Consider the following 18,087-nt stretch of genomic DNA (forward strand, 5'->3'; position numbering starts at 1 on the left):
TGCTTTGCAAGGTGTTACATTCCCTTCTCCCTTTGGAGTCTAGGCAGACTCCTCTTCAATCCCATGGGTGGGTGGTGACTCCTGTTTCTTCGTTATCTTAAGCACTTTGCATGTCGCCTTTGCTAGTGTAAGCGACTTGCTAGATTTCACCCCTTCCCCTTTCAGATTTTTGGGAGGAATCTCTGCCCGAGGCTCTTCTATTCCATGCAATTTTCCTCCTTTTTTGAAACGGAGACCCCGGTTGGCCATGTCTTGTACCACCACAAAGGCATTCATTGTAGCATGCAACCGCTCTCCTATTCCATGAAGGAAGCCCCTCCTTTCTTGGAACCTAGGACATTGTCTTGGACCACTATGGCACTTGTTGTTGCATGTAAGCCTTAGCTCGGTTCCCTTTGCGAACCCACAGTGAACCAGGGATGCAGGCCGACCAACCTTCTCCTTTTCGCACAGATATGGGCAGTGAATCATGTGTCCTCTCTCAAACACCCAAGTTCCTGTTTCCCACAGCAATGAACACTCAGACACCACAAGCCCCCATATGCGAGTCGACAAGACGTACCCCCCGTGCCAAATGCCATGTGACCCCACATTGGGCTGATTTTTAACATCGATCCCAGTCTGCACATATAAAAGGCGCTCGCCACGTGGGACGATGGAGATATATCACGAGTTTGCACCAGTCACCCATTGTCGATCACTCTAATGCTCTTTTTTTCCTAGTTTACTAAAATAGTAAACTAGGCCTGTTTTTAGATCCTCAGATTCGACGGCCCTCGTCACTCCCAAAATCGGGTTGGGACTTCGCCAGTCGCTCGTCGATCCCATGTCTCCAGCTTCATTTAATTCCCATGTGTTTTAGTGACACTACAATAGAATGAGGGTTTAGCAACGAAAATAGTAGCGCTTTTATAACTAGAAGGGTACGGAGATGTGAAGCCTATATCGCTGCTAAACACACTGCTATTTTTGCTATAAATAGGTTCACTGCTCATCAGTAGCAAAATTAACAACGCTTTTTCATTGCTCAGCAGCGATATTGCGCTGCTCACTCAGCAGTGCTATTTCACTGCTCATATAATAAAAAAAAACTGGGGCAAACTGGGGAGTCCTATGCAGACTCCCCAGTCTACCCCAGCTCTTTACATAGTGGACAAATGTAATGTAAAACTTACAAATACCAAAAAGAAAAGACATTTGCAAACCATGGTTTTAGGAATGTTAAAATTCAATTATAATACTTAGCGGATTACATAAGTATATGTTTCCGAAAAACTCATATACAAGATAAAGCGTAATAAAACCTATGGATCTAGGGACTATCTAGATCTCATGCTGTGCGATGGGTATTATTCCTTGTAGCTCCAACCCCTTCGCTTCTCACATTTTCATTGCTATCGGCATGGACATTTGCATCACCGTTTTGAGTTATATGATCCTAAAACATAATAAAACTAACATAAGTGAGAATCAGTTTTGCAAAAACAAAGAGGTTTAGGGTTTAGGAATGTACTTACTTGCCATGCTTGCCAAGCATCTTCTCTAGTAATAACAATCCATCCTTCATCTTGCACCCTATCAAATAGATCTTGCAAAACCCGTTGTAATGTAAAATCATATTTCTCTTGCATAGGGGGTGGTCCACTGCTTTAAGCTATAGTTATACAAACAAGTAAACATTTTAGAAGCTACCGTCATGTGTAGGAAGCATTGACATGCATCGGTAGCACCCGGCATGCATAGGAAGCTACTGGCATGCGTTGGTTGCTATTGGCATGCATAGGAAGCTACCCACTAGCATGCTTAGGTAGTACCTGGCATGTAATGGGAGCTTTCGATAGCTACGTGCATGCACTAGAGAGCTTTTATCAAATCTTTTTATTAGGGTTTCTATGTAGAAGCTAGGATTAGGGTCAAGCTTCAATGAGAAAGAAAAAAGAAGAAAAGAAAACCTTCAAAGAGAAGAAAGAGAAGGGAAATACTCACAAGAAAGCTTGTTTGCATAGGAAATGAAAGAAAACAGTAGACATACTTTGCTTGAGCTTGAGGAGGATAGGGCAGGAGAGGTAGAAGTGATAGACACGGCAAAAACTTGCAAAAAAAAAAACTTAGAGTACAAGTTTATCGTATTCAAAAGATAAAACTACACGGCGTCAAAAGAAATGGCAAAAAAGCAAGATATTTTTACAATATAGTAGTGTTTTTTCGTTGCTATAAACGTTGCTGGGTAGCGAAAAAGCGTTGCGGAACAGCAATAGATCGCTGCTGAACATCTTGAAAACCCTCGATATTTTCCTTCCAAAAACGCTTCTACCCTCTTGATGTACCCTCTTGATGTGTTGTAGTGTGACGAGGGTGACCCACCCACCTTTACGGATCACTTCCCAAGGTCATCCACGGTCCTTCACTGTTGAGCGAGCAAGTTTTGCCTGGCTGAAAATGATGGGCACCCTTACTGTAAACCCCTTATGAGGTAGACGTGTATAATTTGATGACTTGCGAAAAGACTGCTGTGGAGCCAACATGAAGAAGAAGCAGGCGATCATTGTTGGCAATCGTATCAACTTTCAAGATTCATCAGAATCTCTTCTCATCAGCAAGAATAAGGCTCGTTTCTAGCTATCCTTTATATCCTCGCCCACATTTCTGTAATTACGACTGTTGATAGGCCAGTACATGCAGAGTATCAAAAACCCAGAACAAAAATAGTGTGAGAATTTTATCCGCAAGAGAGTGGAAGTAGAGGCAAGCGATTTGATGGGTTTTCTAGACGTAGAGGCCACCAATTTGGTGGGTTTACTGCAATTACATGCAATTCTTGAACGCTGCAAGGGGAAAGACAGTCCGCTATAGTTGTAGATTCTCAAACAGATCTTGGGTACTGTTGTGGGTACTTCTTCTTTCTCACCCTAAGAAGCTTTAATGCAAGCAGAGAGACCATGGAACACGGTACTGGAGGCAGCTCAGAACTTATGGAAAACGGTACACAGAGGAAGTATGCTTTTTCAGTCCAAACAGAAGGGGGGACACTTAAAGAAGACCAGTCCCCTGTGGAGCAAGTGGCCCTCACTGTGGGCACAACAGATGACCCATCTCTACCAGTATGGACTTTTCGGATGTGGGCAATAGGGCTAATGTCCTGCATGATGCTGTCTTTCTTAAATGAGTTCTTCTCCTATCGCACAGAGCCTCTCATAGTAACCCCAATCACAGTGCAGGTTGCGGCTCTCCCCATTGGGCGCTTCATGGCCTACGCCCTGCCCACAAAGACCTACCGACTGCCTTTCTCCAACCAGGAGTTCTCACTCAACCCAGGGCCCTTCAATGTAAAGGAGCATGTGCTCATCACCATTTTTGCCAATGCCGGCAGTGCTTTTGGGATCGGCAATGCCTATGCCGTCGGCATCGTCGACATCGTGAAGGCCTTCTACCACCGAGGCATCTCCTTCTGGGCGGGATTGCTCATTATCTTGACAAGCCAGGTAAACCTCTCGATCCATTTTGAAATCATTGTCTGTGGGTGATTAACGGACTGTATAGTGGTTGTTCTGGGCCACTTACTGTCCAGTTAGTGGCTGTGTTGGGCCATTATGCTCCACTTAGTGGCTGTTTGTTGGGGATCTATTAGTGGCTGCTTGTACGGTATGCGACGATTAAAGGATCTTTTTGGGCCAGCGCTTTTTTGGGCCATCAAGCAACCATACACGCGATCAGTGTCTGCTAATGGATATGAGAAGGACAAGTACTTGCCTGCTTTAGTGGTTAACTCAACGCTGTCAAGTTTTGGGTCCATTATCGGCTTCTTCTGGGCGATAAAGTGGCGTTTAGTAATGATTAAGGCCTGAAGATACCCCTCTTTGTCTTTTGTTTTGTGCCAACAGGTGATTTTTGAAGGTAGCCGAAGAACTTTTCTGATACACACTCTTACACAAGAGAATTCACCACCCACACACAGCTTACACCCTTACAAATTTTCCAAGTCTAAGGGGCTACATGTGTTGTATGAAAATATGTGTAATGGGGAGATGTGTAGGCGTCAAAGTGTATATGTAAGATTGGGCATGAGATCCGAAACCAGCACGATTATGGAAAAACCAGCAAACTTTTCACACTATCTAATGTGCATCCTCAAACTGCATGCAGGTTTTGGGTTATGGGTGGGCAGGCCTTTTCCACAAATATCTAATTGAGCCTGCTCAAATGTGGTGGCCTAGTACACTTGTGCAGGTGTCATTATTCAGGTAAACCCGAGTCTTATTGTGAGAAGCTCCTCTCAAGGCTTTAATCACTTTGTCTAACTTATTGTGATTATCTATAATTCCACTTGCTCCTTGTGTAATGCAGAACTTTGCATGAGAAGGAAACGTCCAAAGGACTTTCCAGAATCCAGTTCTTCTTGATATTCATGATTGCAAGTTTCTCCTACTACTTAGTACCAGGCTATTTGTTCAGCACCTTAACATACTTTTCATGGGTGTGTTGGGCATTTCCCAATTCAGTAACTGCACAGCAGATAGGCTCTGGCCTTCAAGGACTCGGGCTGGGCGCCGTCAGTTTTGATTGGTCGGGCGTCTCTTCATTTCTTCTTAGTCCATTGGTTTCCCCATTCTTTGCAGTAGTCAATGTTGGTGTGGGATTCTTTCTTGTCATGTACGTGTTGGTCCCGGCTGCTTACTGGAACGATATGTATCATGCAAAGACATTTCCCATCTTCTCGTCCCGTCTTTTCACTGCCAGTGGGAGCGTTTATGACATTCAAGCAGTCTTGAACCCCGACTTTACTTTGAATAATACAGCTTATGAGCAACAAGGCCAAGTGCACCTGAGTATTGTGTTTGCTCTTGTGTATGGCTTCGGATTTGCAACAATTGCAGCCACAGTGACACATGTGTTTTGTTTCAATGGCAAGTATGTATATTTCCTCAGCACAGGCTTTTTCTACAGTATTTGATCAGTTTTTTTATACGGTTGTAATAACATTAGTTCATGTGTTTGTTCTCTACAATGCATGTGTGAGCACCTCTCAAGCACTTGGTTTGTGGTTCTCATTGCATGCATGATTCAAAACCACTTGGATTCCGTGACAGGGAGATATGGCAACGGAGCAGAGCTGCCATGAATAGTAGACCAGATATCCACACGCGGTTAATGCAAAAGTATTCCAAGATACCGCAATGGTGGTGGATTATTCTGCTCTTTGGATCAGTTGGACTGTCTATGGCAGTATGTGTGGGGTTTAAAGAGCAAGTCCAGCTACCTTGGTGGGGTTTGCTCTTAGCATGTGTGTTAGCAGCCGGATTCTCTCTACCAGTAGGTGTGATCACAGCAACCACCAACCAGGTAAACTCTTGTTTATGCTCTGTGATGTGCAAGGAGATTGCTTTTTGTCTTTTGTATTGGATTTTGCAATGCATGTATTTATGGGTGTGCCCTACGTTGGTTCAGACTCCGGGTTTAAACATTGTCGCTGAGTACATCATGGGTTATATACTTCCGGGCAAGCCGCTTGCAAATGTTTGCTTCAAGGTGTATGGCTATATGAGCGTGAGCCAGGCCGTTGCGTTTTTGGCAGACTTCAAACTAGGCCACTATATGAAGGTTCCTCCGCGATCGATGTTCATGGTTCAGGTTTGTCCCTTATCGTTTGTATCATGCCTTGGTGATTGTTGTGGTTTTGGTTTGGAGAGTTGCTAAGCAGATGGTTGTATGTAGTAAAGCTTGTGTGCGCTAAAAGTTGCAAGCTGTGACATCCATCCCCTGCCCCTTGAGCTTCCCTCGAGGAGTTTTTACTTCAAGGATAAGTCGTGATGAGCTAGCGGATGTCCCCGCGCACTCACCACAGGACAGACTAGACAGTAACCAAGGTGAATTGGTGTAGCCACAAATTTGCAGATGGTTGTTAGTCTTCAGGGGCTGATATGTTTGGCTTGTCAGATGGGTGCTGCTTATATGGTTGAAAGAGTGCAGGTCGTCTGCTGTAGTTACTCATGATAAGCTTAGTGTATGGTCCTCCTCACTCTGGTCCTGCTCTAAAACTGCTGGCATGCTGAATGAATTTCTCATTGTAAAGTCTCTTAAAGCTCAACATGACCTTATTAGCCTCTCTTGCCAAGCCTATCATCAGTAGTTTGTAATGGGGGATATAAGTGAGGGGCTCATACAGGGACAGGGGGTGAGATAGCATGGGGAGGTTGAATGATATGGAAACCTCAATATGGCGCTAGCAATTGTCTGGCTTTTGTGAATAGATGCAAGCTGGTCTTAACACGAGACTAGTTTATCAAACGTCTTAGATGGGCCTCCAAGATGCTGAACCTTCAAGGCTTATGGGTTTATCATGCCATGCACACACTTACCTTCAGCCTACTGTTTTGCTTTCAAAATGCCACTTATAATTTAGGCTCTCTAATGTCTTGAATTGCCTTTGCAACTTTACAATTGCTAACTGCAAATTGTTTCAAAATGGATTAGTGTGGCTGTGCATGTCTATGGGGTGGGGATGTGCATGCTTGGGTCATCTGCATGGGGTATGTGGGTATGCATGAGCATGTGCATGTGCTGACATGTGAGTGCATCGATGAACACGTGTGCTGACTTGAACATCCTCATACCCTACAGGTTATTGGCACAATTGCAGCAGGGACAGTGAACATGGGAGTCGCATGGTGGCTGTTGAACTCAATCGAGAATATATGTAATACAGATTTGCTGCCATCGAGTAGCCCTTGGACTTGTCCAGGTGATGCTGTTTTCTTTGATGCATCAGTTATATGGGGGCTTGTTGGACCACTGAAGATCTTTGGGAGCCAGGGCGTCTACCCAAGCCTCAATTGGTTCTTTTTAGCAGGGGCCATTGCACCTGTGATTGTGTGGCTGTGTCACAGGGCTTTCCCCAAGGTGTCATGGATTCCTTTCATTAACATGCCGGTGCTTCTTGGTGCCACTGCGATGCTGCTCCCAGCAACAGCTGTCAACTATACTTCGTGGGTGGTTGTTGGGACCATTTTCAACTACTTTGTGTTCAAGTACCACAAAAGCTGGTGGAAGCGCTACAATTATGTGCTCTCTGCTGCCCTGGATGCAGGACTGGCTTTCATGGCCGTGGTGCTATATTTTTGTTTACAGCTCCCGAATGTTCAGATGAATTGGTGGGGAACTGGTGGGGATCATTGTCCACTCGCAACTTGCCCCACAGCTCCTGGTATTGTAAAAGCAGGTTGTCCTGTGAACCATTAACATGAGGCTTGTCCTCAGTATTTAACAGTGTTAAAGCAATGACTCTGCTGTAACATCCTAAGTCCATTGGTTTCCCCATTCTTTGCAAATAGTCAATGTTGGTGTTATTTCTCGTGTCGCTCTCGGCTGCTACTGGAATGATATGTATCATGCAAACACATTTCCCATCTTTTCACTGCAAATGGAAGCGTTTATGGCATCCAAGCAGTCTAGAGCCTAGACTATGCCTTGAATAATACTGCTCATCAGCAACAAGTTATGTGCATATTTTCTCAGATCATCTCTTTTTGACATAGTTGTAATGACATCAATTCTTGTATTAATGCTCCACAGCCGCCCTTTTCAAGCACTTGGATTGTGCTTCTCATTACATGTGTGATTCTCAACCACTCAAATTGTGTGACAGGGAGATAAGCCGATACAGCAAAGCTGCCATGACTGCTCGGCCAGATATCCAAAGAATTTCGATATATGCTTGGATCAATTGGACTGTCTATGGCGGTATGTGTGTAGTTTAAAGAGCAAGTGCGGCTGCATTGGTGGGGTTCGCTTGCAAGTAATGCTCCTCACTCTTGAGACTAGGGGGTCTCTCACTCCAAGGAATTCTCTAAGGAGTGCCTGATGATTGTTCTCTCCGTTCTCTAAGGTATGATTTGGCTCAAGGGTCCCCTTATTGGCACAATTAAATTAAAGTTTCTTCAGGCGACTTTTCCTTGCCCTTTGGTTCTAGGTTTTCTAGTTGGGCTGTTTCTCCTAACCTCAAATCCATGAAGGTATAGTCCTAATTGCTATTATGTCATTTCCATCTTCGTTGTAGAACTGGGTTCCTACGACTATTGCTCCATAGTAGCCAAACGTGCATCTAATTCTCCTCCTCCTCCTGATCTGGTAAGGAAGCAATGAAAGCTTCACTATCATACGCACATCTTTTGCAATCATGTCCATCAAAATGGCTTACATCAATAATTTTTTAGGATCTGTTGCTTGATCTTACTGATCTTCTGATCTTCAACGGAGATTCAATTTTGATTTTTAAAAGTGAATATATTGCCGGGTACTATGAGTTAGGAACTATCAAAAAGGTCCCTGAGTAGACAGGTGATGAGCGTTCTAGTTACCAATAATGTCATAGCTACACCGATGAAAGAAAAATTAAAAATTAGGATTCAACCGGATATTTTAGAGGATTATGATCAGTGATACTATAGTCTTATTAAATGATTGTTTTAAAGACAGCTGAATCTATGAAAAAAGCAATTTCATATTGGGTGTGTAAGTGGTGTGACTAGTTTGTCAAGGTAATCTACCCATCATCTGACTGAATTTTCAACTAGATTTTGGATGATTTCGGTCAAGGAAAAACTACACTAATTCAACAGTAGTCTATTCTTTGTATTAAGAACTGGAATTGGTCACGAGGTTTTTGCTTGATTCAGATCGAGAGATGTACAAGTAGTTTAGTGGCCGTCCCTCTCACAGTCGTGGTCTAATCAAAATTATTCGGTTTAGTTCTAACTTTGATTCCAAGGATTTTCTTCAGATAAACATCTACTGAACTTCTAACTGTAAGAAAATCCCAACTTTATGAATTTCATTCTAACCATAATAGATTAAGAAAAGGTTTTATATGAGAATATCGGATTTTTATAAAAAAATTTCTTCCATTTAATCTAATTTTGGGTAAATATCAATTTGGTGATTTATCCACACACTACCAATTTAATTTATCATTCCTAATTCTCTAGGTGGAATTATGGCGAAAATGTCTGTTTTGTCACCAAAATTTAATTTAAACCTTTCTCTACTTAAATACCATAAAAATTTTTCTTTTAATTAAATACAAATATCTATTTTTTGAATATGCTTAAAATTTCTATTTTTTACATTTAATGATTGAATTCCAAATCTCATGGGAATTTCTCTTTTATCATTTAAAAATTTCTCATGCATAAAATAAATTTATCTAAAATTTCTCTTTAAATTAAATAAAAATATCCATTATTTCAAATATGCCAAGAATTTCACTTTTATCATTTAAATAATTGAATTCCAAATGTCATGAGAATTTCTCTTTTATCATTTAGAAATTTCTCATGCATAAAATAAATTTATCTAAAATTTCTTTTTAAATTAAATAAAAATATTTATTATTTTAATATACCAAAAATTTCTCTTTTTCCATTTAATTACATGGATCTCCACTATCATGGGAATTCCTCTTTTTACATAAAAAATTTACCAAAAATTTCTCTTTTCTTTAATTAATTATTTATGCATAAACACTAAAATTTTGTTTCCCATGAATATGATGAAAATCATTCTTTTAGCATAGGAGGATGTTCAATCCTAGAATATGGTAGGAAGTCCTCTTTTAGCATTATGCATAAAAATAAGATATGTATTATTTTCTAAAAATTTTACCATAGCTTCGCTGCTATTACTGATCATTTTTAATTTTTCTAAAAAAGAATAAGACATTGCATTACAATTATGATAGAAGATCTATTCTTAAACTTAAATCTAAATTATGAAATTAAATCAAAAATTTAGCCATAATCATAAACTTAATTATGATTATTTCTACTAGATTATGATATTTCTATTATTCCTCTTTTTTCAAAATGATAGGATTATCTCTTTCACATTTAGAATCACTTAAAGTAGTTTTTTAACTACTTAAAAATAATTAAAAAGAATTCACCAATATTTTGTTATCATAAAAGCATAAAAATACCATTTTCTTATCCTCTAGCTTTACAAGCTTAGAGATTGGTTTTGAATTAAGAATTTGTCAATGAGAAGCATTCTTTTTCTAAAGAATTAGCCATAGGAATGACTATTCTTTTGGGAGAGAAAGATATACATAAAAAGCATTCTAAATAAGCATAAAGATTAACTTTTTTATGATTAATCATTAAAACTCTTAGGTAAATCTTGATTTGCATTAAAAATAACTAATTAGAAACTTCTCAGTCTTGAGAGGGGTTGAGAAGTGAAATAATTTGAGAATATTAACAAAAATCATACAATTTCTTCTTACCTCAAGGTTTAGCTTGCTTCTTTATCTAGAAGTGAAGCCCCCAACCAATCAATTGGTTTAGTGAGTTGAGAAGAAAGCTCCAAGAGTTGTTGAAGAGAGAGAGAAGCTCCAATCTCTCCAAAAGTAGAGGATTTTTAAGAGATAATAGAAAATATGATTATTTTAATGTAATACTGTCATGGTATAGCTCATAGATGAGAATACAAAAGAATGAGGGTCTATTTATAGGTGAGGGAGGCCACTAACTGAGTCCAACTAAGTTCTAGAATTTTTCACCTTCAGTTTGGCTGAATTTGGACAAGATTTGGACTAGTTTAGCTCCCATTTTGATCCAGTTTGATCCAGAAGAGAGGAGAGAGAGAAATATCACAATATAAAAATATCACAATATTTTTGAATTAAAAAACTCTCCCACACATGTGAAGGAGGTACCTACCTCAAAGGCCCCCCTCTCCTTATTACCAAGGTATCAAAAATTCATCATTCCTCCAAAATATCTCATTTTTTTAGTAATATCTCTTAATTTTTAACTAATAAACCTTGTACTCAGTCAACACTTCATCTTATGTGAGCATTTAGTCATTTTTGGGTATTTTCTTTTATTCATTGGATTTATCTCATCCCAACACTTGGATTAATCCTATTGGCCCATTGGAACCTTAATTGGACCATAATCTAAAAATTTCTGAAAATCTTGACCCTTAGGCTAAGGTCACCTATATCATTTTTAATTGATTCCTAATGCACCTTGGAGAATTTATTTTGAACTTCTGTTTGAGGGAAATATATTTTTGATATTAGGATAATTTTTATATCCAAAAATATCTCAATATTGAATTATCTCTCTCTAGAATTTTTCTTCTCTCTAGACAAAAACAAGAAAAAATAATATTTTCTTGTATTCAAAAATAGGGAATGATTAAAGGGGATTGAGGTAAAAGCTTATTCATTATTCAGATTGAGGAGGACTCTTACAATGTTCCATTTTGTTTGAACGTCATTCAACAAACGACCACAACAACGCAATATGATATAGAACCCAAGTCCTAACACCCAGTATCACATTGTTGTTGTCTTCTTTTTTTAAAGTGTGTCTTGCAAATTTGTCTCGTTCTCCTCCTTGGCCTTGTAGTAATTGTTTCTAAATGCACTCAAAGTCAAAAGACCACAAAATAATAATAATCAAGGTCACTTACATGTAAGTGTCACTTGTTTGTCCTATAGGTCTTTACAATATATGTGTTGCTCACGTCTCGATGACACCTATACAATAAAGAAAATTATTTTAGGAATCATCACATTATGGATTTTGAGAGTATTGGAAACGTCATTCAACAAACGGCCACAACAACACAATATAATATAGAACCCAAGTCCTAACTCCCAATATCGCATTGTTGTTTTCTTTTTTTAAAGTGTGTCTTGCAAATTTGTCTCATTGCCCTCCTCAGCCTTGTAGTAATTGTTTCTAAATGCACTCAAAGTCAAAACACCGCAAAATAATAATAATCAAGGTCACTTACATGTTAGCGTCACTTGTTTGTCCTATAGGTCTTTACAATGTATGTGTTGCTTACGTCTCAATGACACCTATACAATAAAGAAAATTATTTGAGGAATCATCACATTATGGATTTTGAGAGTATTGGATTTTGAGAGTATTGGATTGTTTGCGTGCTTGTTGCCTACTCTGAAATGGACGTCAGAATATAGTTCTGTCTCTCGTCCATGATATCTTGTCGTAATTGTTGTAGACTACAGTTTTCACCAATAGTTACCATTAAAATCACTCTATCATTGAGTTTAATTGCAATTTCAATAAGAGCATTCCCATCCATGTCTTGATCCATAGGCACTAATTTATTATGTACTCTGTGTATACGTCTGTAGTAGAAAGACATGCTGAAGTTCTGACTAGGAACGACATACTTGCAACACATTGTCTTCATTACCACAGAGAAAATTACATTTATCTCTTCCTTTATATCCCATCCTCTGTCAAGGATTTCAAGCATATCCATGTTTTGCATGTTCTCACAGATAAACATTGTTTTTGTAACCCGTATTCTTGACTTTGCAAAAAAATCCACAAATACCGTTACCAGCATTGCGAACGCTACTCGAACGAGTCTTGTAGAGATCTGTGGTTTTAGATTACATTGCACCTCTTGGAAAAGTTTTGCTCGATAACTTTCACTTATCACTGCACTTGGTAATTCCCACTCTAGACTCGTGAATTCAGAAAGCTGTCGTTCCTGTATGAATTTGGAAATAGTGGTCGTTAAAGAATATACCTGCCTCAGCCAATGATCTTGGAGAGTGACCTTTGTTTGTTGCTCTCCATTATATGCATGCAAAACATCAAGGATGCCAATTATTGATTCCACTAGTTTCTATTCAATATATGTTGGAGGATATACGCGTGAAAAATTAATCAAACAATCTGATTAAAAAAGCTATCTTGAGTTTAAATGAAGCTACAATGAATTAGAAGCTTACAATTTGGTCTGTGTCGTGGAAGATCGTGTGGCCAACCATCCAGCTTTAACTTGTTGTGCAAATACACATGTTGGAAAACCACCTCTTTGATACTTGATTTGTTGCTTCCATGTTTGAATCCTTGGATTCTTCCTTTCCAACATGATATAAAATCATTTCTGATGATCCTCTTTGCTTTCTCTTCCATGATGTCAGTAGTAAAATCCAACTCCCCTTCGAAACCGACAGAGGATTCCATGCGTTTTGTGCATCTAGCGTGTTATGAATCATAATAGATTGGATTTGTGAAGATGGCCTCCTGGGGCGCATCGACATTTTAGTTGGGGGGTTGTTTGCTGGTGAGCAAAAAATTGAGAAATCACAGTGAGATGGTATGTTGTCGAGGAGAGCGCGAGAAAGAGAAGAAATTGTGTGTGTTCCCAAATGTATGCAATGGGCAGGAAAGGCAAATTTATTGCTTCAAACTTTAATGTTGACAGCATTTGACATACGGGGGGAAAAAAAGAGAGAGAATGTCATTTTTTTAAAGCAATAAATTCAATCTTTTTTAAAAATTTTGCTCTTTTTGAGAAATTTCTACGTTACGTAGCCTTCGCATGCATTGTTTGGGCACCTATTTTTCCTTTCCCTAAAAGGCCTAATAATGAGTCTTGTTTTCCCCTAATGTATCTCTAGTTACAGGCTTGAAGTTAGTATTTATGGGTATTTTTGTACTAGGCAAAATTATAGGCGAGGTTTTAACAATAGTATAGGGTTTTATGGTGGAGAAGATAGGTTGTACATTCGATTGTAATAATAACCTATCTAGTATAGAGAGTATCTTTACATAGGAAGTTTCAAAGGATTATTTGCAACTCAAAAATTTAGGTTGACAAGTTTTCCAGTGCTGGTTCTATCTAGTAGCTATGGCAGTTAGACCAATTCATTTGCTCTTCAAGCATCATTCCAGATTCTTTTCCATTGCAACTAAAGGGACATAATTGATCTTAGTATCATTTGTTTGGGTACTATGAGGCTTGTACGGAAGCCATACAATCTTCCTTAAAGGGGATGCTGCTACTACTACAAGCATATACATACTAGGATGTTCCTGTTCATATAGAATTGTGTCCATAATGCTGTCAATATTTGGCTTGTGTCTCACCTTTATGTTCACAGCTTCTTGCCTTGAATATTTAGGAACTTGTTTCTGGCTAAATGCCATGGCTGATTCTGCATCATCATCATTCTTGTGAGAGGTCTCAGCTACATCACCATGAGGATTGCTTAACCTTATTTCTGCATGGCGTTTTGTAATGTAAGGCCTAAAGGAAGGATATTTAATAAGAGATTTACTTGGCTCATCTTTTATGAAGCATGGTTGATTCTGGGGCATTCCATCTTTCTCATCTGTAATGGATGTAAACTCTCATAGCTATGTTAATGTGAGGATCATGTAAGGAAATTTTGAAATTTGGATACAAGTAACAATAAATGGGTCCTTTGTTTAGACTACAGGGGTTGAGATAATTCCAAGGGGTTTATATATTAGTGGGCATTCCTCTCGGAGGGTTCACCTTAAAAAATGTTAGTGTACCACATGAGTGCAAATAGGAGGGGTTTTTTAATTAGATACATTGAGAAAAATTAACAGGATTACATTAACATGAGGGGTTTTTTTATTCAACTTTAGAAAAAAAATCCGTTAGTTCATAAGTAAAGAGAGGTTGTTTTATTAGGAGAAAATTTTAGTTAAGGGGTTTTTTTAATACCTCTTGAACGCACGTGATACCTAGGGTTTTTTGATAGTGCACCCCCTGAGGCATTACTACCCTCTCAAAATAAGGGAAGCCATTAGATTGATCTAAAAAGATTGGGGGAGGAGAGAGAGCTTGAGCTATTGCAAGCACCACACACTCACAACAATGGGTAACACATACACAAAGATGGAAGGTTGAAATATTCCTCTTGTCTCTACTCACAAAAAAGAGGTCTACAAAAGATAAGTGAAAACCAACATAAGTACTAGAGTACTATGTACCGGCTACCAAATGTGCCAATGATGTAAATGTGGGACATCGTGACTGTTAGCCCTAGTTGAGCTCTTGACATCTCAATGCTTCCCCACAAGTTTAACTCCATCTCCAAAGACTCCAAGCATGTTGTGGAATCTATGAAGCTTCTCAGCTCCAAAGACTCCAAGCATGTTGTGGAATCTAAGAAGCTTTGCAAATCCCAAGGCCTTGGTGACAATGTCAGCAATCTTCTCCTTTGTGGTGCTGACGTACACAAGATCAATATCTCTTGCCAAGACCTTCTCTCTAATGAAGTGGTAGTGGACCTCTATGTGTTTGGTCCGCGCATGAAACACTGGGTTCCTTGCCAACTCTATGCTACTAAGGTTGTCACACAATAAATGAAAACATACCTATCCACATACAACCCCAAATCTCCAAGTAGCTTGTGTAACCAAGCTATGTCACATGTTGCTATCTTGCAGGACCCCTGTACTTTGCCTCTATACTAGACAAGGTAATTGTTGGCTGCTTCTTGTTGCTCCAAGTAACGGCACTAAACACAAAGGAAAACATTAGTAGATGTGACATAGCTTGTGTAACCAAGCTATGTCACATGTTGCCATCTTGCAGGACCCATGTACTTTGCCTCTATGCTAGACAAGATAATTGTTGGCTGCTTCTTGTTGCTCCAAGTAACGGCACTAAACACAAAGGAAAACATTAGTAGATGTTATGTCCAAGATGCTACCATCCCAATTTGCATCAGTGTATCCATACACCTGCAACTCTATATCAGCCTCATAGAAGAGACCATAATCTATTGTGGACCTCACCACGTAGCATAATGTATGCCTCACACCATCAAATATAGTTTCTGAGGAACTTGTATAAACTGGCTCTCCAACCCAACTGTCTAGTTCAAGTCCGCCGGACTGGTTATTATCATGTAGATCAAGCTACCCACTATCTTCCTATACATAGTGGGTTCTTCACCATCTCACATGTATTTATACTCAGCTTGCCATTCTGATCCAGTGGTATATAAATGGGCTTACAGCTAGCCATACCATATTTAGACAACATGTCCAAAGCATATTATCATTGTGATAGCCATATACCCTTAGGTGTCCTATACGTAGTGGGTTCTTCACCATCTCACATGTATTTATACTCAGCTTGCCATTATGATCCAATGGTATATAAATGGGCTTACAGCTAGCCATACCATATTTAGACAACATGTCCAAAGCATATTATCATTGTGATAGCCATATACCCTTATGTGTCCTGATGACCTTAATGCTAAGAAAGCCTCACCCAAATCTCTCATGTCAAACTTCTTCTTGAGGAGATTCTTCATATGCTCAACTTCTTGCTCATTGTCAAACCCAACAATCAAGTCATCCACATAAATGGTAACGTGACAAAAATCCCCTTATCACTCTTTCACATTCTTGAAGAGACTCTTAATATGCTCAACTTCCTACTCATTGTCACCCCCAACAATCAAGTCATCCACATAAATGGTAATGTGATAAAAATCCCCTTATCACTCTTTCACATATAGAGCGAATGATCTGCATCTACCATATAAAAGCAAATTGGGACAAGATACTTTGTGATTTTGTCATGCCATGCTCTCAGTACTTGTTTCAAACCATTAAGAAGCTTGCACACATAATCTAGATGACTCAAATCCTCATAACCAAGTGGCTGGTCTAAATACACTTCTTCTTGTAACTCACCATGGAAGAATGAATTCTTTACATCCATGTGATGTCAAACCCAACCTTTTGATGCAGCCACTGCAATTATAGCTCTCATGGTTGTCATCTTGGCAATGGGGCTAAATGTCTCCTCACAATCAATGCCATAGGTCTGAGCATAACCTTTAGCAGCCAATCTAGCTTTGTACCTACTAATTCTTCCATCTAAGTTGTAAGTTGTGCTTCACTTTTTACACCCATATATATATCCAATGGCCTTTTAAACTTAGGCAAAGGTACCAATTTCCATGTCTTATTTGCATCTAATGTAGCCATTTCTCCATCCATGGTTGTATCCCAATTTGCATACCCAATAGCATTCTCAAAACATGTGGGCTCAACATCCTGCACAACCTTTGCCATGTATGCATAATGGTGGTGAGCTACATAATCATCATAGATCAATCTCTGAACAGGGGTTTTCACCCTATTCGACCTGAATCATCCTAGATTTGTCCTTAGTGTCCTCGTAGCTACCTTGGCCTTCCTTACACCAGGTGTCCTAATAGCCAAAATCCCAAACTCCTCATCAAGGCTCCGCTCTGAGAGCCACTAGACTCTCCATCAATAAATGAATGACCTACTAAAATTTTAGGCATACCAAGGGGCTCGTAGACCTTTATGTGATGCACCTACTGAATTTGCAGGAGATGACATTCTGACATAGCTTGCCACTCCATGGTCTATCAACAGACCCACTCTTTGCCTTTATGTGATGCACCTACTGAATTTGCAGGAGATGACATTCTGACATAGCTTGCCACTCCATGGTCTATCAACAGTCCCACTATTATAGGAATCTCTCAGTCCAGAGACCCATTGTTAGAGGACTCTCTCGGTACACTCAATGACTGTGATTTGTTGACCTACATTTTGTGCAACCACATGTTCTTGTGCATCAGCCCTAATTATGTTTTTTTACATGAGTATACCAACTGCTCATCTCATCAAATACATCCCTGCTCACCCTCATCTCACATGTGACAAGGTTTTAACATCTATACTACTTTTTCTCAAGGGAGTAACCAATGAAAACAAATTTTTCAACCTTCAGATCCAACTTATTGTGTAGCTCATCAGAAATATGTATATATGTAATGCAACCAAAAACTTCCAGGTGTGACAAATCTAGTTTTCTACCATTGTACTCCTCCTCTAGAGTCATACCATGCACTGCTGCTATAAGGATCTAGTTCATAATATAAATTGCCGCTGCATCATCCCAATAATGATGAGGCATGCTCTTCTCAGCGCTCTTCTTAGCCCTTAATGCACGAGCAACTTCTATGATATACATGTCCTTCCTCTCAGCAGTACCATTTTGCTGAAGTGTACCTACTTGTAAATTACCTCTGAATTCCATGCTTTTTCAGATACACATTGAACTCATTAGAGAAATATTATCCCCCTCCATTTGACCTCAGGCACTTAATCTACAAACCTGTGTTTTTTTTTCAGCCAACGTTTTGAAATTTTGAAAGTGAGTAACACTTCACTTTTCTCTTTCATAAAGTACAACCACACCTTCCTTGTGTGGTCATCAATGAAA

At 39.3% G+C, this 18,087-nt stretch overlaps 1 protein-coding gene across 1 annotated transcript; it reads left to right on the plus strand.

The window, feature by feature from the left end:
• Positions 1–2,242: 2,242 nt before the first annotated feature.
• LOC147607234 (oligopeptide transporter 4-like) lies at positions 2,243–7,603 on the plus strand. Its single transcript, XM_086790901.1, has 6 exons — positions 2,243–3,482; positions 4,144–4,241; positions 4,345–4,908; positions 5,088–5,340; positions 5,446–5,628; positions 6,619–7,603. Exons 1-6 carry the CDS (start codon positions 2,940–2,942, stop codon positions 7,234–7,236), a joined length of 2,259 nt encoding a protein of 752 aa, XP_086647027.1. The 5' UTR covers positions 2,243–2,939; the 3' UTR covers positions 7,237–7,603.
• Positions 7,604–18,087: the final 10,484 nt, after the last annotated feature.

The sequence above is a fragment of the Cibotium barometz genome, chromosome 55, assembly GCF_041138505.1.
Source record: "Cibotium barometz isolate CiBa-2024 chromosome 55, ASM4113850v1, whole genome shotgun sequence".
Lineage (NCBI taxonomy): Eukaryota > Viridiplantae > Streptophyta > Polypodiopsida > Cyatheales > Cibotiaceae > Cibotium > Cibotium barometz.